The sequence below is a fragment of the Euleptes europaea genome, chromosome 1 (genome assembly GCF_029931775.1).
Source record: "Euleptes europaea isolate rEulEur1 chromosome 1, rEulEur1.hap1, whole genome shotgun sequence".
NCBI classification, from domain to species: domain Eukaryota; kingdom Metazoa; phylum Chordata; class Lepidosauria; order Squamata; family Sphaerodactylidae; genus Euleptes; species Euleptes europaea.
The window spans coordinates 128037705-128061620 of record NC_079312.1 but is presented as its reverse complement, the minus strand read 5'-3'; the positions used below and the strand labels follow the sequence as shown (position 1 = coordinate 128061620).

At 47.1% G+C, this 23916-nt stretch overlaps 1 protein-coding gene across 1 annotated transcript in view; it reads right to left on the bottom strand.

Moving 5' to 3' along the window:
• The window catches only part of CASKIN2 (CASK interacting protein 2), a 119272-nt gene that overhangs the window by 18669 nt on the left and 76687 nt on the right, over window positions 1-23916 (bottom strand). The window contains exons 3-13 of the mRNA XM_056863891.1: window positions 23348-23445; window positions 22788-22933; window positions 21143-21238; window positions 17106-17236; window positions 12186-12294; window positions 10117-10225; window positions 9708-9802; window positions 7475-7592; window positions 4076-4279; window positions 1657-1778; window positions 292-373 (exon numbers count right to left, since the gene is read on the bottom strand). Of these exons, the coding sequence (XP_056719869.1) occupies window positions 292-373; window positions 1657-1778; window positions 4076-4279; window positions 7475-7592; window positions 9708-9802; window positions 10117-10225; window positions 12186-12294; window positions 17106-17236; window positions 21143-21238; window positions 22788-22933; window positions 23348-23445 (1310 nt within the window). The remainder of the gene's footprint in view (window positions 1-291; window positions 374-1656; window positions 1779-4075; window positions 4280-7474; window positions 7593-9707; window positions 9803-10116; window positions 10226-12185; window positions 12295-17105; window positions 17237-21142; window positions 21239-22787; window positions 22934-23347; window positions 23446-23916) is intronic.

Below are 23916 nucleotides of genomic sequence, written 5' to 3'. Positions count from 1 at the left end.
CCTGTTGGTTCTGGTCCAACCTTCTGGAGCAACAGGAAACAACTTGGCGCCCTCCTCTATATGACAGCCCTTCAAGTACTTGAAGATGGTTATCATATCACCTCTCAGTCTTATCCTCTTCAGGCTAAACCCAGCTCCTTCAACCTTCAAAAGTGAGGGATATCTCACTTTTGCTTCTTGTCACAAAGCTGCCCTGCTTTCTCTTGTGGATTTTGCCATGGGCGCTGACTGTCTTTCAACATCCCCCCTCCCCATATCTCCACTGCAGTCTTACCTATCGTCCAAACTTACCTATCACAGGGTTTGCCTGGCCATTCTGAGAATTGGAGCCCAAGAGATGCTGATGTAGATCTTCCCCACCAGGTGAAAGAGGCTACATGGGAAAGAAGGAGACTCAGAGTGAACTGAAGTAAAACTCTTATTACAGTCCTGATGTCAGGGGATTTAACAGTGGGCACGAAGCAAGAGCCATAGTGAAGGGCTTGTAATGTAAGTAGGTGTGGCTTAATCCCAGCTGCCCGAATTGCCACACACCTGCTCAAGAGTATGCCCTGATTAATTGTATTTATTTGCACCAGTGAGGTGCAGATTAGCGGGGCCATGGCTCAGTGGTAGAGCATCTGCTTGGCATGCAGAAGGTCCCATGTTCAATCACGGGCATCTCCCGTTAAAGGGACTAGACAAGTAAGTGATGTGAAAGACCTCTGCTTGAAACCCTGGAGAGCCGCTGCCAGTCTGAGTAGACAATACTGACTTTGATGGACCAAGGGTCTGGTTCAGTATAAGGCAGCTTCATGTGACCATATGTAACCAAACTATAGACATGTAATTATCTACAGGCCATTTCTAATCCTCCTGGATCAGAGAGGCAAAAGTGCTGTTTTCATCCCTATGAAGAAACCAAAACTAATCTAGTTGTGCCAGGTTATATATTACCCAGATGTACATCATTTTAAAGACCAGGTAAGGAGAGAGGGTGAGGGTGAGACACAGCTATCTCCCCCCTTCTCCTGGAAAAAAAGATTCTGTATCCATCCATTATGTGTGGATTAGATAGAGAGCTATTGGTTCTGAATGTACAAGACTATCCTCAGTGACAAGGGTTCACCTGCAGAAGCTCTGAGACCTATCATCTCTGATTTAGAAATCTCACCAGCACAAAACAACACATACAAATGCAGCATTGTTTTCCTCTCAAGCAGCTGTCAAAAAGGGCCTGTGCTTCCAAGTAGAAACAGGTAAAAGAGCAAATAAATACGAGGTCCCAGTACATTTTCCCCAGCGAGGAAACAAGCAGCTGGAGCAGTGATCATAAAAACCCAAAAAACAACCCAGCTTTCAGGAAAAAGGAAAACTCCCCTTGAGCCAGTCCAATGTGCAGACCTCTGCAACTTAGGCTTTGTTTCCCTAAAATCAAGAGACTGTTCTTGCATCCCCCACATCCCATCTGACCCTAAGAAGTGTGTTCTGTTTAACTATTGCATCTTCTCATTGTTGTATTTATAAAGGCAAACAATCCATATTAGATGAACTTAAAGATGTCCCCAGGAGATAGGAAGCATCTTATGCGGCCTGAGTGGGAGAAGATCACAGGGAGAGAGGAAAGCAGGAGAGAAATGTGCAAATTTTAGCACATGGAAGGTTGTGCTCCCTTACCTTCACGTTCTCAATGAGGAGTCCCGTGCTCTGCCCATTGGTGCCCTCAGTGCTCTGCCCACTGCCAGCGCTCCGGATGCTACCAATGCTGCCCTCACTGCCCACACTGTTTCTATCACCTGCTGTTTAACAGGAGAGGAGAGATTTCAGCACAGAAACTTAAGCTGAAGTGATGGTGGGCAGAATGGTTTCCTGTTACCCACGGAGCTCTAGCCAGACAGGCAGGCAGGGAGTTCGAACTTTGTGAATCACGTGGCTTGCTTCAGAAGCCTTTGGCTTCTCTGCAGGTTTTACCCAAGAGCACTTCAACAGGCTCTCCTTGACCAGAATCTGATCAATGAACCAGTATCTGGTACAAGCTACAGGGCTTCTTCCCTATAAAAGCATCCAGTTACTGCAATTTAGGGCTGTGAATATCGATAAACCCAAATCAATAATAAACCTGAAATCTGCCGTTTTGGCAATATTTGGGTTTAGTTTCGGCCAAATACCAAAACATGGACATCTGCCTGAAGCCGAATAGGCGATTCCTGAAAAGCCGAATAGAGAATTCTGCTTTTTGGATTTCAGCTATTCGCCTTTGCTCAGATGCACAACTCTGTGCCTTCTTCCATTTTTCCATCTTTGACTGGTTTTGTTAGGATCCCATAGTTGGGGCCATTTTGAGGTAGGGGTTGTGTAATCGGAGCCAACTTGGTCAGACCAAACCATCACTCTTCAGTGGATTAATCTGGATAGCAGAAGGGGCATTTAAAATATGGGGCTCACCCAGTCCCATCCGGAGGGATATACCCTCCAACTAAAAGAACCAGCTTCAACAGCTGCTGATCCAGCTTCTGAAGAAGACTCCTCACCTGTGCGAATGAGCAATCTCCTTCAGAAAAACCGCCTCGGTCATGACTTCGGCTGGCTCCAATATCACCTCTCCTTGAAAACCTGCTCTCAAACTGAAGGTCGCCCCAAGCAGTGGATTTGTTACCTTGCACCATGACCATCTCTTGAAATCAGATTTTTACTATATTAAAGGACTGCTCACAGGATATCATTTGCCAAAATAAATGTTTTCTGTCTCTTATTTTTCTTGCATTTAAGCCGTTTCTCTCAGTTTGGAAGCTAATTTGCATGAAAATTATGCTATGCGCCCCAGATACAAAGAGCCGGCCAATCGGCTCTTTCCGCCAGTCCTCAGCAGTGCTGACCTTCTGAACCTGAAAACAGATTGACAGCTTGGCTCTAGCCTCTCACAAATGCCTGGAGGATGGGGGCGGCCCCTTTGCGGGCCCATAAAATTGGACCCCTGTCCCAAACCTCACCCAACTTCGGTGTCCATGCAAATTTAGTGACGCTACATTGAAAAACGCACACACACACACACACACCGGAGCCTTGAAAATAAATTCCGTAGGCTGTAATGGACCCGAATTTTTTGGGAAACCCAGAAATAAAGCCAAAATACCCATTTACTGGTATGGGTATTATGCTTATTCTGGGTTTACCAGAAGTAACCAGGCCCAATATATCCGATCCTGAAATTTACCCCCAAAATCTTTTTGCCCACCCCTACTGCAATTCCCCCATCAGTGCACTCAACTTCTACAGGTGTGTCAGCCCCAGTAGTCCTTCTCACACAAGTGATGGGGGAAAGAGGCAGGCATGGAGGAGACAATGCAAAAAGTAGTAGTCTAGTAGGTTTGCATGCAGAGGAATGTTCAGTTTGTGCGGCATATGATGTATCTCAGCGGTAGATGTGTGCATGTGTATTTAGGGAGATTATGTCACTGGCAATGATGTGTACATAGCATTGGTGCATATATATTTTGGCTAATATACACCTGTGGCAGCTGCACCAAGGTACACAGGAATGTTAAAATACAGGTTTCAGATATATATGCAAAAGGAAGGCGTTAGGTACGTGAATAAGTGCATTTGTGATGGGGTATATCAGTGGCAGGATAATATATGCAGTACTGGAAGTGTCCATGGGTGTCTCCTCAGAGAAATATTAATAGAGGAGAGGTTGTGTGCAGAAGAAATGAGTATATATTCAGAGGAATGCATTTTTGTGGCAAGGTGGACAGGTACATCACTGGCAGCTGCGTATATGCATGCAGGTGAATGTAGTGGATATGTCAGAGCCATGTGACTTTTGGAGAAAGGGAATATAGAGATCAAGAATGTTGTATGAACAGACCTGCAGAAGCATGTGTTTGGAACATAAATATGAGCCATCACAGGTGATGCAATCCCTGATATCATATCCAAGCTGATACACCTACACCCCCTGCGACCATATCCAGTCTCATTTGCTGCTTCCCTCCAGTTCGTCTGCCCACTCGAGAGCTCTCTCTGCCTCCTTCCCAGGTAGCCGGAATGGAGGTAGTGCTTGCCCAGCCCAGCCCATCCCAGCAGTGTCCCTGACCTGGGCTCTCAGGTGCTGGGACTGTCCTGGTCAGGGAGAGGTGGCCACAGGCCTCAGGCGGGCTGAGGGGTGCCTTTGGAGAAACGGGTGGAGAAGCGTCTGTATGTGGCTGCAGCCCACTCTGGGGGACAACAGTGGCAAGCTGCTGGCCCTTGGCAAAGCTCTGGCACGGGTGGGAGGGCACCATGCGGGGAAGAGTCATGCCTGCATGTAGAGACAAAACACGCAGGTCAGAACAGTGTGTGTGTGTGTGAAGGCGGGTGGACAGGGGGTTAGGGTGGGTATCGGTATTCCTGACCTCCCATTCCAACAAAGCCCAGGTAAATTTTACAGGTTGCTGTAACTCATTAGCTGCTTTTGGAGGAGATGCACTCATGAAAGGGCTGTGAAGCGGAGAGTTTAAGAATAAGAAGAGTTGTTTTTTATATGCTGACTTTTTCTACCACTTAAGGGAGAATCAAACCAGCTTACAATCACCTTCCCTTCCCCTCTCCACAACAGACACCCTGGGAGGTAGGTGGGGCTGAGAGAGTGTGACTAGCCCAAGGTCACCCAGCTGGCTTCATGTGTAGGAGTGGGGAAACCAACCCGGTTCACCAGACTAACGTCCACCGCTCATGTGAAGGAGTGGGGAATCAATCCCGGTTCTCCAGAGTAAAGTCCACCGCTCCAAACTCACTGGCTCTCTTAAAGGATAGAGGAAAAACAGAACATGGACTCATTCCTCACCCGAAGTGTTTCAGTGTTATTCCTAAAAGAATCAGGGACAAATATAGGCAGCAGTGCCAGTGGGAAACGTGCACTACTCTCTTCTTCTTCTTCCCCTGGATGCCAGCCTAGAGAAGGTGACTCCTTCTTACCCAAGGTCGCTTTTTACTGGATTCCAGCAAAGCTGCACCCAGCTCTATAACCTCCTAAGTCCTGATGGCAGGAGAAAGGTGTTTTGAAAACTGCTCATGATGGTAAACAGGTTTTGTAGGTTTTTATATTGTTTCAAGACTTCTTTAACAAGAGGCAACTCCAAAAACAAAAGAAATGAGCCCCTTCCTCCAGCCATCAGGACTCTTTGTGTATACCAGGGGAAGTCATGCCTCTCTCAAACTGCTGTCATCTATGTTTAAAACAGCCTCCAGCCTCAGATGTCTTAAGAATGTGGGATAAATTAAAATACAGACAACCATCTACCAAGTGGCAACTTACTACAGTGGATATCTAGCTACATGGAAGGCACGCAGCATCCATCTGCATGCTGAGAGCATTATTATCAATGTATCTAATTCTCAATGTGGTCAAATATGTGAATACTTAAAAATAGAAACTGGGGGCACAGACAGATATTTCTACAAATCTGAACAAAATGCCAGGTTTGCAGAAAAATCTGAAATCTAAAAAGAAAAAATACACTGGGAGGTTAAAACCCTCCGAAATAATGCGAGTACCACATGTAGCTTTAAGAAACCAAGGCCTTCAGTGGCTGTTGCTAGGCAACTATAACCGTATTGCCAGTCTTCAAGCCGTGGTTTCTGGCAGTAAAAGATGGGGAAGAGGCAGGGCCCTCTCCAAAGTTGTTCTGGCCTTTGAGAGAGGCCTACTTACTTATTTACTTTGATAGAGAGAGAGGGCTTCACCAGGGTCAGGCCTGTCAGCAACTACAGGTAACTTGATACCATGCAACCTGCATGACTCATCTAGGACTGGCTGCTTGCCACTATTCACCAGTAGTCATCCCACAAAAAGCCAGTGTGTGTAGTGGTTAAAGTTTCAGACTAGCATCTGGGAGACTAAGGATCAAATCCCCACTCTGCCACGGAAGCTCACCGGTGACCTTGAGCCAGTCACACATTTTCAGCCTAATCTACCTCACAGGGTTGTTGTGAGGATAAAATGGAGAATGGGTCCCTATTGTGGAGAAAGACAAGGTATAAATGAAGATATTAAATAATAAAGCTGAAGTGTATAATAAATGCATAATAAATAGTGCATAATAAAGTGCACAATAAAGCTGAGTGTATAATAATAAAATAAAAATGGAAGGCATATAAAAGGTAAGTTCATTGATAGGTGGGAAGAAGAGAAGGAAGCAGGGAGAGTTGAGGATATGGAGGTTTCCAGGAGGAGGGAAAGAGGAAATACAGGAGATACAGAAGAGAGTGAGGTGCCCCCAGAAGCCCTTGCAGCTTTCCCATCATGCAACTGGGCCTAGCAGCTGGCAACATGTAACTGGGCCCAGCCAGGCACCCCGAAGTGCAACTCAGCCATAGTTTTCCTGGGTAGAAGCTGCTAAAGAGAGGGAAGGAGCAAAAACTGAAGTCAGGGGCAGGTAAAGGTCGGGTGGCTGGTGGGTGGGAAGGAAGGAAGCAGAAAACAGGGAGAGGCTATGGGGGCTTTCAGGGAAGGGGAAAAGGAAATAGTGGGGAGGGGAAAACAAGATGCCCCCACAAGTCCTTGTGGATATCCCACATGTCACTAGATATAAGAAACAAGGACGACTCCCTCTGCAAACAGACAGCTATGGCTACCATTAAGGGTTTGCAGAAAAATCTTACTTTAAGAAAACTAATTTGAATACAACCCCCCCGCCCAATTAATAAAAGTCAGATGGTGCACAAACTAAACTGCTGAAGTTTGGGTAGCATTTCAGTTTGCAACAGCAAGATAATGCATGACCAATGGTGGTGGCCAAGAAGAGGAGGATGAGATAGCCATCAGGTTGAGAAGGGTAAGCCAGAGGCAGAGAGCCAGTGCTGGTGACAAGGCGAAGGAGGGGAAAATAGGATTTCCTTAGCCTGTGAGTCACTGTGGGTTTCCCCTTCGTATCATATATTTTCATCCAATCAAAAATCACTGGGAAAGATCATGCAACTGGGCATCCCTATTACAAGCCTCGCTGCAGTCATTTTCCAGTTGATAAATGGTTGTTTATGTTCACGCGTGGACAAAATGGAATCTGGGCACAAATTGCTCCCTACATGGGAGAAAGGCGGAAGCTAAGAGCATACAAACCTATAGCTCACAGCTGCCAACATTCCAGGGCATGTAATCACGTGCAAAAAGTGTGTGTGAGTGAACAGTATTATTTAGTAAAACGTTTATACCCCACCTTTCATTGTGGTTCAAGGTTTCAGTTCTCAAGAAAGCCATCCTGTCACAAATACTCCTGATCTGAAGGGCCTAATGTTGTTTGGTTTTGTTTGTGTGAATGAAGACACCAAGCATGGGAAAGTTATTGAGCTACTAGCGGAGGAGGCGGGGGATTTAGGTGTTGTGGTTTTTTTGCAGGGAGGATGGGGTTTAGTTGGGGAATGGAGTCACAGATGTTTCCTGCCCCTTGTCCTCCCCTCCGGACACATCTTTAGTCTCCCACAAAACTCCCCCCTCCAGTTTTGTCCCTGGGCAAACCTGTGCGCTTGCTGATGACTTCAACAATGGACGGAGGGAAGTAGCCAACTCGGTCGGTGCCTTTCTGAGCATCGTGGATATGGCCCTTCCAGCGTCCGTCTGCATGCTGCTCCAGGACCTGGCAAAAGGGAGTAGTTCTCGCAATTAGTGGGACAAGACACATTTACGATAATAGAATTGTAACACTGAAAGTGACCTTGGAAGTAATTAAACACTTTTGTGAAAGCAGGATTTTCTAGATCTGTGTTATCTCTGCTAGTCGTTTCACTTTAAAACTCCAGACAGAAAAGTCCTAGAGTGTCCTTGTATGACTCGTTGCCATGTTAGGACTTTGTTCTCAGAATCCAACATAAATGTACACCGTTACAACTTAAAACCATCGCTGGATTTCCCCCGTGACACTTCTCCTTTTTCTCCAGGCATCCTTTCACTTCTTAAAAAACCTTATTGCATCAGCCTTCTTTCTTTCTTTAAGCTTACACCAGTGGTTCTCAAAATCAGGGGCATCGTGATTCTTTTGCAGGAGGGTAGAGGGGCCAGCAGGGAGGAAGAGGATGAGCTTGGAGAGAAGGCTTAAGAGGCTGGATGGCAAAATCTGGCTTTGCCTCTGCGCCATGTGTAAAATGGCCGTGAAGCATAGCCAGTTGCTCGGCAATGCTATGTATTGATTAAACACAAAGGAAAAATACAAAAAACCCAAGCTTGTTCAGTATCAACTGATGTGAGATTCCTGCATTTTATGTTGCAAAAGGGAGGCATAACATAGAGCTACTTCACAAGTAAGTCCCCAGACCACTGAATTACCCTAAACATGCCCATTTCTTTTAGCAGCTCCTCATAAGCCGGGCTAAGAGCCCAACTAGACGTTACAAACCGTACAAGTTCACCATGGGGACTGGCAGCTGTGCTACAGCTGTTAGTTTCTGGCGGCCTCTCATGAGTAAAAGCAAAGCAGGGCCTTATGCAGATCAGGACTGCTCCATGGGAGAAGAAAGAATTCCTGCCTTTTCTCTTGTGCTATTTTTGGAGACTGAAACAGCCCCGGGGGCTGTGGAGGGGGGAAGAATTACTTGCTCAGTGGATTAAGGCAGAGGCATACATGGTTCTCCCTTCCTCCATTTTTTTCTCTCACAACAACTCTGTGAGGTACGTGAGGCTGAGAGAGGGAGTGACTGGCCCGAGGTCACCCAGTGAGCTTCATGCCAGAATGAAGCTCCAGACCTCCTAGTCCAATACTAACCCAGGGGTGTCAAACTTAATTGTTATGAGGGCTGGATACAACATAAATGTCACTTGGTTGGGCCGAGCCATGCCTCGCCAGCCCAGAGCAAGAGTGGGAGGGGGTGTGGCTGCCTTGGCTGGCTCATGGGTCAGATAAGAGCTATCAAGGGGCCAGATCTGGCCCACTGGCCTTATGTTTGACACCCCTGCTCTAACCACTACAGCACACTGGGTCTCATGGAATGACAGAGGAGCAGAGCTTGACTGATATGCCATAGGCCAACCCTAGGGTTGCTAGGCCCCTCTTCGCCACTGGTGGGAGGTTTTGGGGTGGAGCCTGAGGAGGGCGGGGTTTGGGGAGGGGAGGGACTTCAATGCCATAGAGTCCAATTGCCAAAGCGGCCATTTTCTCCAGGGGAACTGATCTCTATCAGCTGGAGATCGGTTGCAATAGCAGGAGATCTCCAGCTAGTACTTGGAGGCTGGCAACCCTAGCCAACCCACTGTCATTTCTGTTCCTCTAGTGAATCTTGTAAGTTGTGTATGTGTCCTTCATAGCCACTACTGACTGCTGCAGTAGGGTTGCCAGCTCCGGGTTGGAAAATACCTGGAGATTTTGGGGGCAGAGGGTGATGAGGGCGGGGTTTAGGGAGGGGAGGGACTTCAACGCCATACAGTCAAATGGCCAAAGCAGGTATTTTCTCCAGGTGAACTGATCTCTATTGGCTGGAGATCAATTGTAATAGCAGGCGATCTCCAGTTACTACCTGGAGTTTGGCAACCCCGTGCTGTAGTCAGATCCATGAGAACCTAATAAGAGCTGCTCCCACTTCCTGTTTTGTGGATATTATGCTTCTGTGAATGCAAGATAAAATCCTGTTTGCTTTTTTTTTTTTGGCCTCAGCTGGGGTCTATGCACAGGGCCTACAGCAAAATGAAGATGACACAGGAGAGCAGCATAGGGAGAATTTCAGCGATCCCAGAGTTTAAATGGCCTCAGCCCAACTCTTACCGTGATGACATCTCCAGCACGGATGTTCAGAGCTGTTGGGTCGTGCAGATTCCAGAAATCCTTCAGAGCTCGGACTTTCAGGATTCCTGATGCCTCTGAAGAGAAAGGAAAGAGGGGGACAGAGGGTGCAAGGAACAGGCAGAAAAATAGACAGAAAAGGAAACAAGGTCTGTGTTATTCACAGTGTGCTTATTTCTTCCTGTGTCCCACAGCTTGAACACTCCCATATGCTGAAGCTGCCATATCTCCCCGCTAGCTTTCTAAGGCGAATCATGTCTTGTCTTCAGTGAGAATAATGGGGCTGAAACCCCTGAGCACGTCTGCTGCTGCCCAAGAGATTTCACTGCTAAGACCATACACATTTCCCCGAAAACACCGTCCTGCTAGGAACAGACCTCAGCCGGCTTACCTCGTAATAGTTGTTTGATATCCTTGCTGGCATGTGAGGTGGTGAATTGGTTCACAATGTCCAGGGCCGTCTGGTTGTAGGTGTTGCGAATGTTCACGTCAATGCCGCCCTACCCACAGACAGAAGGTTAACGGAAGGCCTGGTGGAGGCACCTCCCTTGAGGTAGGTACTCTGCTCCTGTGCAATGTGTGTTCCTGCCTCAGCTAGAACCAGTACTGGGTGCTGGATGAACATTCAAGGCCACCTTCTAGGCTACAATCTTTCACAACAAAAGGGACCCCGATCTCTACCAAGCGTGGGCTGTGTGTGTGTTGTGCCGCCAAGTCGCTTCTGACTCATGGCAACCCTATGAATCAATGTCCTCCAAAACGTCGTATCTTTAACAGCCTTGCTCAGGTCTTGCAAATTGAGGGCCGTGGCTTCCTTTATAGAGTCAATCCATCTCTTGTTGGGTCTTCCTCTTTTTCTGCTGCCCTCAACTTTTCCTAGCATGACTGTCTTTTCCAGTGACTCTTGTCTTCTCATAATGTGACCAAAGTACGACAGCCTCAGTTTAGTCATTTTAGCTTCTAGGGTCAGTTCAGGCTTGATTTGATCTATAACCCACTGGGCTACCTTCCCATAATCTGGGAAAGACTGAGTTGAGGCAAAGGGCTGCAGGCCAGCCTAGTATAGTGGACTGTTGGGAATGACAGATTAGGTCCAGGGTCAATTTCCCACTGAGTGACCCTGGACCAGTTCTCTCTCTCTCTCTCTCTCTCTCTCTCTCTCTCTCTCTCTCTCTCTCTCTCTCTCTCAGCCTAACCTACCTCACGTGGATGGGGCGAGGATCAAACTGGGGAAGAACCACGGATACTGCCCTGAGTTCCTTGGAGGAAAGGCAGGATAGAAACGGAATAGAAAATGTAACTAGGTCAAGACAGTCGTGGAAGGGAGTGTGGTGCAGCAGCCTCAAATCTGCTGAAAATCCTGCTCAGAACTCACCAGGAGGCCTTGGGTTCATTATACACACACACACACACACACACAACATCTGCTTCTCATAGAAATTTCACTAGTTCTCTTCACAGGGATGTTGCACTGATGAATAGAACAAAGTGAATAAGGCCCTGTTTTAATTAAAAGCCCTAAATAAATGATGTAAAACATCTATTCCCCATGTAATACAATTTGCAGAACACATCCTACCACATTAGAACTAAACCACAGGTTGGATCTCCTCCTTGCTCGTCTTTATGGACTGCAGTATTCCCTTGCTCACAACTGTCAAATGCCTGAACTACTGGTGAATGTGATCCATTTAGGACTGACCCATCCTCATAGGGCTGAACTAGGCAAGACAGCATTCCTAAGTCTGCCCTGGGGACATGCTCCCATTTTGTAATAGTGAACTCCTACTAAGGAACTCCTTTTAACAGTGTTGCAAGGGCCCGATTCTGGTCGGGACCACCACAGCGCAGTGGGAGGACAGGCTCCTGCCTCCCCCCACCCCACTATGCCAACCTGAAATGGTGTCAGGGGGCATCATTTGCCATACACCTGCCCTGCACCATTTTTGAGTCAGAAAAAATGGCGTAGGGAGATAAGCAAGAACCCCCCTTCCCCCGCCCCATGATAGTCCTGACCAGAATTGGGGCCCCACAGCCCTGTGAACTCACTGCTACAAAATGGAATCACATCCCTTGGGCAGACTCAGGGACTCTGTCTCATCTAGTTTGACCCTTAGTCCTTAGGGTTGCCAACCTCCAGTAGCTGGAGATCTCCTGCTATTACAACTGATCTCCAGCCAGTAGAAATCAGTTCACCTGGAGAAAATGGCCACTTTGGCAATTGGACTCTATGGCATTGAAGTCCTTCCCTCCCCAAGCCCCGCCCTCCTCAGGCTCCGCCCCAAAAAACCTGCCACTAATGGTGAGGAGGGACCTGGCAACCCTATTAATCCTTGTGGGCTTTCACTCTTGCTCTTTTTTTCCTGTTTCTACTGCCCCTCTGAGGCCTGAGGCCTCTCAAGGCTTTTGGTCACCAAGCAACTGTTCCTGTCCTTGACTGTGGCTTTCCTTTCCTCTCACCTGCAATAACAGGCGCACTACCTCCGTCTTCCCGTACAACGCAGCCTCATGCAGGGCGGTGCCCGTCTTTGTCTGCTTGTTGATCTCAATTCCGGCTTTCAGAAGCTGCCTGTGAGGAAGGGAATATATCCACATTCAGCACCAGTCCCCAAAAGGTGGGGCAACTGACTCTGGCTTGGATGCCCAAATGCTGATGTCTACTATGTGGCAGCGGAGAGGCTAGGAGCAAAAAAGGAGGAGGGTAGCAGGCAGAGATAGGAAACGGTCAGGGAAGTTATCTGTTTTGCAAGAGGGATTAACTAGCACAAGAACACTGCGTATATTTGCACTGATATTTCATGATAATTTATGACACAGCTCTGATGCTGTAGAGTTTGTGCTTAATCATGGTTTTAAAAATTACTTCTAAAAAGTCTAGGAGCCATTTACTCCTGTTTTCCTGCGACGAAGAAAATACAGGAGGTTCATTTGATTCACACATGGACCGTTGACAAAGGTGATCTGGGAGATCTGCAGTGGGAATGTAATTCTTAGAGCTCTCATGGGTCCAATTCATACTGGGAGCATGGCATTCATGCCCAATTTCCCCAATCTGAAACAGCCCCAGGGAGTCACTGTCACTCTTTGCCTCACTAGGGAAAGTTATGGGTACTGAGTGCTCCCAAGTAATTTCCCTCAAGGTGGCAAATAGTGGTGCTCTGGGGCTGTTTCAGATTGGGAAAAGCAATATGGGGGAGGCTTACAGCTCTCTGCATGCACCATTTAACACAATACATAGTTAAACTGTGGTACTCCCTGCCCCAGGATGTGGTGATGGCTGCCAACTTTAAGGCTTTAAGAGGGGAGTGGACATGCTCATGGAGGACAGGGCTATCCATGGCTACTAGTCAAAATGAATACTAGTCATGATGAATACCTATTATCTACAGTATCAGAGGAGCATGCCCATAATATTAGGTGCTTTGGAACACTGGCAGAATAATGCTGCTGCAGTTGTCTTGTTTGTGGATTTCCTAGAGGCACCTGGTTAGCCACACTGTGCACAGACTGCTGGACCTGATGGGCATGGGTCTGATCCAGCATGACTTTTCTTATGTTCTTAGGTCCCAATGTGAACTGAGCAAAAATAATTAAATAAGGACCTCTACACAAACACACAAACAGAGAGGAAAGCAAAAGTGATATGAATAATTATATCACATGACGCAGCTATAACTGTGCATGCAAGCTGGCTATTATCTTCTTTTTTCTTCTCACATTTTGGACACATGAAGGCATTTTGTTGTACATGCAGAAGATACTACAGTCATCATAGAAATGAGCCATACCTTGGACCTCATTGTTTTTCTAAAATGTGGATATCCTTTTGTTATCTTCTATTGTTATTTTCTACATATAGATGTTGATATTTTCCCTTTTTTCTCATTCGCTGTTTATATTGTGTTAATTCTATTATTTATTTTGAATTTGCATTGGATGGTTGTGTTATGCATAGGGCTGTCAATTCGGTTCGGCCCGAACTGAAAATCAGCCGAATTTCCCTTGATTCGGCGTTTTTTAGTTCGGGAGGAACCGAACTCAAAACTGGCGGGCAACCGGGGGGGCCGAATTCAGCGAGTTTGGGAGTTCGCGAATAAATTCGGCCAATTCGGGGCCGTCAGTAAGCAGCATAACCTTCAGTAAGCAGCATTCTCCTCCCCCGGCCAATCGGTGGCCAAGCTGGGTCTTCTTCTGGCCAATCAATCAGGATTGAGTACTGGAGGAATCAGCTGATGTGCGGCCGCCGGGGAAAGAGAGAGAGAGAGGGAAATCCTCATGTGTGTGTGAAGGGGTGCTTGTGCACATTCGCTCCTTTCCGTGGCTGCAGGGGGCGCATTTTTGGGGGTACCGACCCCAAACTTTCAGGGGATATTCAGACAGGTTTTCTTAAGAGACCACCCAAGTTTTGTAAACATTGGGTCAGGGGGTCCCGAGATATGGGCTCCCCCCCTTTTTCTTTCCATGGCTGCAGAGGGCGCATTTTTGGGTGTGCCGACCCCAAACTTTCAGCGGAGCATCAGACAAGGCTTCTTAAGATACCCCCCAAGTTTTGTAAACATTGGGTCAGGGCCCCCCGAGATATGGGCTCCACCCCTTTTTCCTCACCCCCCTTTTCCATTTTCGTGGCTGCAGGGGGCGCTTTTTGGGGGGTGCAGCCCCCAAACTTTTATCATAGCTTCAGAGAATCCCTCTTAAGAGACCACCCAAGTTTTGTAAAGATGGGTTCAGTGGGGGCTGAAATATCGGCTCCCCCCCTTTTCTCTTTCCGTGGCTGCAGGGGGCGCATTTTTGGGTGTGCCGACCCCAGACTTTCAGCGGAGCTTCAGTCAAGGCTTTTTAAGAGACCACCCAAGTTTTGTAAACATTGGGTCAGGGCCCCCCGAGATATGGGCTTTCCCCTTTTCCCTATTGGGATGAATGGATCACCCTCGAGAGATGCATACATATGGATCTTATATTGGAATGGAATCATATTGGATTACCCAGCCTCCCAGCCCCTCCTGCTGGAACAGAAGACAGCCACAGTAAGACCCCTTTGGGGGCTTTAATCTATATTTTTTCTTTTCTGTGTGTGTGTGTGGGGGAAAGCAGAGTCTGTGTGTGTGTGTGGGGAGGGAGCAGTTTCTGTGGGTGGGTAGGGGGGGAAGCCAAAGGGGGCTTTTGCCGGTTCTGCCTGGGGTGTGTGTTCCCCCTCCAGTCTCTCTCTCCCTGGTTTGAGGGGGGGCTTCATTTTTATTCTTCAGGTTTTTCCTCATTCATAAGATCAGTTAGGTTATTTTGATGCTTGCTCAAAACTGGTTTTCAAATGGTGACTTAAAGAATGCATCTGCCTGGTCCCAAGTCCAATGCAAAAGGAGAAATTCCACCCCCTCCTGCTCATTATGCATAGCTAGCTGCCTCTGTCCCTTTCCATGGTATGCAAACTCCCAGGTGTCAGGTGTTGCTTTGCACTGTTGCAAAGGTGTTGCATTGCGTGCTTGTGTTGCTTTGCAGTTGTATTGTTTTGCAAAATTCTTCACACCTGCCCCGCCCTTTGCATGTTTGCAAAGGTGTTGCTTTTCAGTTGTGTTGCTTTGCAAAGTTCTTAGCACCTGCCCCTCCCTTGCTCTCATCAGCTGTTTGTCGGGGCCGGGAGCTTTGTGCGTGGGCGGCAAGCTCTGCTGAGAGATACACATTAAGGGTGGGGGGGACCCCTTTCAGGGCCCATATCTCAGCCCCCCCCTGACCCAATCTTTACAAAACTTGGGGAGTCTTTCAATATACGTCCTTTGAAGCTCTGCTGAAAGTTTGGGACCTCTAAGCCCAAAAATGCCCCCCCAGAGCCGCGGAAAGGCGCGGTTGTTTTTAATGGCTTTATTCGGCCGAATTTTTTTTCCGAACTTTGAATTCCCGCCGAATTGAACGGATCCGAAGTGGGGGAGTTCGGACTTCGGCACATACCGAACCCACAAGGGCCAAATTCGGCCGAATCCGAACTGTACCGAATTTTTTTTTTGACAGCCCTAGTTATGCACACATCCGTCACTGTGATACTTATTTTGTTATGCAATGTTTATGAATATCTATATATTTCATTTATATATTCACATCATTATTGCTTGCCATTACATTTTTACCCCTCTCTCCCCAGCCAAAGGCTAGTCTCAGGGTGATTCGCAAGAATACCATAAATGATAAAAACAGAACAAAACATTAAAACCACAGTTAAAATAACCCAATACAGTTCTGATAAGTAAGGGCAAAGATGCCCAATGGCGCCAAAAAGCGAATATCCGGCTACAGTAGAGTGAGCAGGTGGACAAATCCCAGGATGGTCTAAAACAGGGGGGGGGGGAGAGATCAGCAGTGTGTGGGGGGTAGGGAGGCCAATATTTATAGGGAGAACCGTAGCTGGCCTCTACCATAAGCCCAGTGGAATAGTTCCGTCTTGCAGGCCTTGCAGAAAACTTGATCCCGCAGGACCCTGATCTCACTGGGGAGACCATTCCACCAGGTGGAGGCCAGGGCAGAGAAAGCCCTGGCCGAGGTCAGCCAGATGGTCCTTGAGCCGGGGACCACCAGTAAATTGTTATTATATGAACGAAGATTTCTCTGGGGAACATACCAGGAGAGGCGGTCCCGTAGATAGGAAGGTCCCAGACACTGTAAGGCTTTAAAGGTCATAACCAGCACCTTGAACCTGACTTGATGCTCCACCTGGAGCCAGTGCAGTTGGCAGAGCACTGGTGTAATATATGCTCATGGCGAGGTTCTGGTTAGTAGCCTCGCTGCGGCATTCTGTATCAGCTGGAGCCTTTGAATCAGTCTCAGGGGCAGCCCTATGTAAAGTGAGTTGCAGTTTCTGTTCAGAGGTCCTTATTTGTTTCTCCCCCCCCCTTCATTTGGAGGACCTCTTCCCTCAGTTTGGTTGCCCGTTTAGAACTGGGCCTGTGCATGCCTGAGAATTAAGCTCCCAGCATGGCACCCCCAGGACATATCTAGCCAACTGTTCATTTATTAGCCACGAAGATTTGGTAATATGTGAATCAGACCTCCAGTGAGGCATTTCTGTCCTCCTGTGTGGAAACAATTGGTAGAACGTCCTTTGCAAATTCTTTATTCTCTGTGTTTCTTTACTCCATAGGTATAAGGGATAGATACTATTTTCCTCCCAGTATGAGGTCAGAGCAAAGACCTGTTTAGAGACTGAAAAATATACAGAAATGTTTCCTAAGAAATCTATGTGGGAGTAAGGATATGCTGTTGGGAAGGGAGGCTGTGAACGGACTCAGCAGCTAAGAGCACTAACAAAGGCCCAGCGTTGTAAAACTCATCCATCAAGCCAGGGTCTCCCAACACCTCCACCTCGCTATCTGCAATGGCAGAGTGCAAAGGAGTTACCTGATGATCTCTTTGTGTCCGTTCTTGGCTGCCAAGTGCAAAGGAGTTGTGTAGTTGGGGTCAGCGGTGTCTTTGGATTGTCCCTCCAGCAAAGAGACACACAGGTGGCTGTTCAGAAGCAGCTGGGCCACCTAAGGCAGATGAAGGTGGGAGATGGAGGGAGGGGAAAGAAGAGGGACGCATAGAGGGGCATTGGTGAAAGCACATGATGAATGGGGAAACCAAAGGGGTTGAGCTAAACACTATCTAATATAGCAACCAATACATCTATTTTATTATATATTGTGCACAATTGTATTTAAAAGCACAGGGCCTAATATACAGGCTTCCTAAAAAAGCACAAACATAGTTACAAATATTACCAACACATAACAGTTGATGTTAGTACATAAAATGACCAAAATCTGACCGGATGTGTTTCGGCCTTTTACAGGCCTTCCTCAGTGGTCATACATACACAATTTTACAATACTCATCCCGACATTAGTTTCTTTGTTCCCCTTTTTTTCCAGTTGTTTAGCACATAATGAATACCATATCCCTGGATATTTTGCCCAAGAGTCAGCATTGGCTTATTCTGCCCTATTCTACCAAACAGGTAAAGAATGGGCTATATCATCTCAGAAGGCATCTGGCTCATTTCCACTGTGTTTTTGCTACATTCTCATGATTAGTTTACATGATTCAGAGTGCATTCAGACATCGCTTTAAGCCAGGATGTGGATAAATGCAGCTTGTTGCCATGGACTCACACATACTTTGCTATCCTTCTCCCCTCCTTTCACTATGAAAGAATCCTGGCTTAAAACAAACTTTGAATACCTACAATGCACAAATTCAGGCTGGTGGGTTAACCTGAGTTAGTTCTCTTCCCCCACACCAAAAAACTCTGAGATTCTAAGCCTGGATCAAGCTATGGTTTAGAGTCTTGGTTTTATGGTGGGGAGGGAAAACCAACTCCAGTTAACCCATGAACTTGCATTCATATGTCATAAGTAACCAACGCTTGCTTTAAATCAGCATTCCTTAATTACACTTCGCATAAGAAGGAAGGAACAGAAGCATAATTGCAAGTATGGCGATATGCTGGGCCCATGCATGTTTCTGCTTAATGCTGGCTTAAAGTGACTTCTGAAAGCAGCATTAGGTTCACAGAGTAACACCACAATAAGGTGAGAAATCCCTATAAATTCTTCGGTAGATACTTTTCTTATGAATGTGGCCCTGGAATTTCCTTCATGAAGAACAACACCAATTCTTACTACTTTATTTCACTACATGCATTTCCAGAAACACTTTTTAAAAAATTAGGACTGCCATCTTTTTAAATTTCAGTCCTGTCAATTGCTTGCTCTGGGGCAAGACGGCCCCAATGCACCTTTAAAAGGTTCATGACAGGAGTATCCAACTGGTATTAGCGGGGAGGAAACTTACCTTATTCAGTTTCTTGCTGTGCAGCTGTTAAGCTATCAGACCCCTGTTGTGGGGGTGCGGAGTCGGGAAATCCATTTCCTTGGTTATTTTTATGGCCACATGATCTTGTGTAAAAAACCTCCTCTTGCACTTTCTTCAGTGACCAAAGATTAGCATATACCAGAAAGACCAAAAATGAGCATATTCCCAAATGGATGATGAGGTTTCTGTCCCTTCCTAACTTGAGGGAGACAATATCTCTGCAGATGCCACTCCTTCCATCCTAGAGAACCAGCGTGGTGTAGTAATTGGGCTACGATCTGGGAGATACAGGTTCAGATCCCCCTCTATCATGGAAGCTTACTGGGCGACCTCAGGCCAATCATACCCTATTAGCCTAAACTACCTCACAGGGTAGTTGTGAGGATAAAATGGAGAGAATGATGTAAGCTGCTTTGGGTCCCCACTGGGGAGAAAAGTGGGAGCATAAATAATATGAATGAATAAATAGTATTTTGGGTAAGTGGCTAGCACCTGCTGCATGCTGTCTTGCTTTGAAACTTTCAAAGGCCTGGAAGATGGTTATCCTTGACAGCCAGCATTGCACAGTGGTTAAGAGTGGTTCGATTCCCTACTCCTACCCATGAAGCCTGATGGGTGACCTTGGGCTAGTCACAGCTCTCTCCGAACTCTCTCAGCCCCACCTACCTCACAAGGAGCCTGTTGTGGGGAGGGGAAGGAAAGGTGATTTTAAGCTGCTTCGAGACTCCTTAAAGGTAGAGAAAAGCGGGATATAAAAACCACCTCTACTTCTTCTTGTCAATGTCTGTCTCAACCATCTCACTGCCAGACTGCATCTGCCCAGTTCCTTCAACCTCTCTTTGCAGGTCTTGCATTCTTCGTATCTCTTCCTACAAGGGGTGGGGGGCTACAAAGAGGCCACAAGTGCAGGGCCTGGAGTAGTTATCTGGGAAAGGATGGTCACTACAGCCAAAAACAGTTTCTTCTGAAGGGCTTTTTTTTCTAAAAGGGCTTGGAGTCCATGCTGACCTCACCCATAGGGAACACATACACACCTACGCATATACAAACAAAGCAAAGTCTGCACCCAGAGGACTGTGTGTGTGAGAGAGAGAAAGACTGGAGATTTATTGTGCTATTTATAGCTTGTGTGTTACTAAAAGGGACATTCAAACTACCCCCTGCCTTGTGATGGAAATAAATGTTGCCATTCCATCACCTCCTTTTCATGTGATCCCTCTGGCTAATATTCCCAAGTACAAACACGTTTGCAGCCTCGCTGTTCGTCCTTTCAGCTAAGGGGGAAGTTTCCCACCCCAGGAATGCTGAGAAGACTCTGCACCTGTCCTGCATGCTGGAGACAGGAATCCATGGCCACCTCCCAGCATTGCCAGGTTGGAATCCCAGGCCTCCTATCCCAGCTGGCCTCGAAGCTCGCCTTCCTAGCCGGGAGGGATTAATGTGGCTCAGCCACTGTCTGGTTTCCTGTGGGAGTGGTGGTGAAGGCCCTGCAGCCAGGATGCAAGTGGGAACTGAGACTTTGTTATGTTCCAACACAGGTCAATACAAGGCCTGACAACGCAGCCCTTTGGAACTCTTTATAACATATGAATGGGCTGCCACAGAAAACCATGTCAGCATGGTCAGGACTGCTAGGGAGGCATGACGAAGACGAAGAAGAGTTGGTTTCTATATGCTGACTTTCTCTACCACTTAAGGGAGAATCAAACTGGCTTACAATCACCTTCCCACAACAGACACCCTGTGAGGTAGGTGGGGCTGAGAAAGCTCTAAGAGAGCTGTGACTAGCCCAAGGTCACCCAGCTGGCTTCATGTGTAGGAGTGGGGAAACCAACGCAGTTCTCCAGATTAGAGTCCACTGAATCAAACCACCGCTCTTAACCACTACAGCATGCTGGCTGAAGAATTGTGGAATATTGTTACACATGGAATGTACCCTTGCTAGCAGACTTTCAGAGAGTTACGATGCTGGTGTAGGAAAGTTCCATGGGGAAAGTGGGGAGGGGCTGTGGCTCAGTGGTAGAGCATCTGCTTGGTATGCAGAAGGTCTCAGGTTCAATCCCCGGCATCTCCAGTTAAAGGGACTAGGCAGGTAGGTGATGTGAAAGACCCCTGCCTGAGACCCTGGACAGCCATTGCTGGTCTGAGTAGACAATACTGACTTTGATGGGCCAAGGATCTGATTCAGTATAAGGTAGCTTCATGTGTTCAATATGGGTTTGTTGAATTTATTTATTACTCTTTTATCCTGCCCTTCCTTTAGATAATTCAGGATGACATACTCTGTTCTTCCTTTCTCTGTTTCAGCCTCACAGGAGATAGGTCAGGCTGAAAGAGAGTGGATGACCCAAGGTCACCCAGTGAATTTCAAAGTAAGAGGGGATTTGAATCTTGGTATCCCCAGGCCCAGTTCACCACTCTACCCCACACTGGCTCTCAGTTCTTCCCAGATAGTAAACTTTTCATATGTTTATGACTCTTCATACGCTGTGGTGAGGATTAGGGTCAGAGCCCTTTTCAGTAGTAGTCCTGTGACCTGGGTCTACGAATCTTCCTCAATGGCAAAAGCAGCTTCTGCTTACCTTCAGCCTTCCAAACTCACAAGCCAGGTCCAGGGGGGTTTTCTTGGCCTTGTTGACAAGGCATGGGTTGGACTGGTGCTGAAGCAGCATCTCTGACTGCAGGAGGAAGGGCAGAAACAGGGAAAGAAAATATATAACCAACGAAAACCCAACAGTTTCCCTCTGTCCAATCCAAGAAGTCATCTCCACATTTCCTAGTGATCTGCACAGAGATATCTCAAAGCCCTTCTGCAAGAGAGGCCCTGCTAGGAACTCACAGCAAAACACAGCTACTTGGCTGGTCACAGCGAGTCTGATACCTGCCCTTGCTACTCTTCTGTCCTTTTGGTCTAATCTGAGAGGCCTAACTCAAACCAGTCAGAGGTTCTTACAGACTTCCTAGACAACCTTCCTGTGTTAGAGAACAAACTGTTCAAGTCCTTGTCTAGGATAATTTCTTTAAAAAGAAATACACTGTAAAGGTCAACTCATGGTGTTCTCATCTGCCTCCTGCAGAAATATTTTCCTGCATGGGAAGGGAGGCAGGAACTGCTTTACATAGTGGACATGAAGCACACGCCTCACAATTATAAATTTCTTGTGTTTGTACACGATCTGTTTTCTGATAGTGACTAGCATCTAGAGAATCACAGCTTACATTTAAAAAGAAAGAAAGGAAGTTCCTGGTCCTCATTATAAAGTACCGAAGTTAGAAAACATATGGGTAATCTCTAATGAGCCCTGACCTGGATGGCCCAGGCTAGCCTGATCTCGTCAGATCTCAGAAGCTAAGCAGGGTCAGCCCTGGTTAGTATTTGGATGGGAGACCACCAAGGTCTATACAGAGGAAGGCACCGGCAAACCACTCTGTTAGTCTCTTGCCTTGAAAACCCCAAAAGGGGTCGCCATAAGTCGGGTGCGACTTGACGGCACTTTACACACACACACAATCTCTAATGAAGGCTTAGAAATTAATATGAAAGAGGACAGAACTACCAAATGTGTGTGTGTGTGTTGCTTTCAAATATTGCTTTTGCTATTCTTGCCCCCTGGCCCAAACGAAACTGACTAAATATGCACTATTCTAGTCACTGATGAGGGGTTCGATTTTTTTGTAATGCAAAATATACAGCCCTATTTATGTTGGTTAGTACCACAGTTTCTTCCTCCTCCTCAAACCAATATTACTTTTGCTATCCCCCCTCCTTCTACAAATCCTAGCAGGAGGCGATTGTCTTGAGTGACAGATGTGATGCAATGCAGTTTCCAAAAGAAATCTCACTTGCTAACATGGTGGCATAACAGTATAGCTCTCAGCTACTTTATGGGATGTGGGCAAAACACTTGAGGAAAATAATTAAGGTGGGGATGGAGTGAAGACAGAAAGCTTCAGTTGGCTTTATGTGGAGGAGTGGGGAAACCAACCCGGTTCACCAGATTAGCATCCACAGCTCATATGGAGGAGTGGGGAATCAAAACCCAGTTCTCAAGATTAGAGTCCACCACAACAAACCACCGCTCTTAACCACTACAGCACACTGGCTGAAGAATTGTGGAATATTGTTACATATGGAATGTACCCTTGCTGGCAGACTTCCTAGCTGGTCTTTGGGACTGGTGACCAACAGAGGCAGCCTCCTTTGCTCCAAATGGTCTTAATACTCACCACCTCATAATGGCCATATTGTGCAGAAAGGTGCAACGGGATCTGTCCATCCAGTGACGCCATGTTGACCGAAGCAGCTGCCCGTAGCAATAAACGCACTGGCTCCACCTTCCCTTGCCAGGCAGCGTAGTGTAGCGGTCGCATTCCTGTAGGGAGGCAGTGTGAGGAGGAAAGAGATACAGCCTAATGTGGTACTATGGGCCACACTATGAGGGACTGGGCCCAGTAAAGCAAAGAACCTAAGTGAACCACAACATCTGAGGTACTAGTTTTGCCAGTGCCATCTTAGATCTTTGGCCAGAAACAGTAGGTTTATAAAGTGGCATTAGTCTTGAAGGAACTGAGGATGCTGGGTGGGAAGCTTCCTGTTAATTATACCAAAATATTAATCCCACTGTATTGCCTTGGAAATGTTTCCCCCCGCCCTGTTACATAGCAGCAGAAGGCACTTTCCCCTTCACAGCATATGGTCATTCCCTCAAACTATTTTCCGGGGGGACCACAGGGTTTTGACTCCTTCGGCAAGAGTGGGAGGATTCTGAGACAAACCACCTGCTTACCATTGATGTCCTTAATATCCACAGTGGCCTGTGCCTCCAACAGCAGGGAAATGAGCTCCAGGCTTCCAACCAGGGCTGCATGGTGCAGCGCTGAAAACCTGAGAACGAGAGGGGGGGGCATGGTAAGATGCAGCCAACTCCAGTGACTCCATGGCTCACACAGCAGGCCACCCAATCCATGTGTCCATGTTGACCATTCCTAGGTTCCGGCACCCTACTACTGGCTAGGGTTGCCAGGTCCCTCTTCGCCACCGATGGGAGGTTTTTGGGGCGGAGCCTGAGGAGGTTGGGGTTTGGGGAGGGGAGGGACTTCATTGCCATAGAGTCCAATTGCCAAAGCAGCCATTTTCTCCAGGTGAACCAATCTCTATCGGCTGAAGATCAGTTGTAATAGCAGGAGGTCTCCAGCTAGTACCTGGAGGTGGGCAACCCTACTGTTGGCACTGTACTCTGACACCAGCTGGGTAAATTTTAGGTTGGTACAAATAACCAGGGATCACGATGCAGTTGCAGAAAAGCTCACAGCAGAGTGCCTGTAATCACCCGAAGAGAGGACTGTTTGCAGCCAC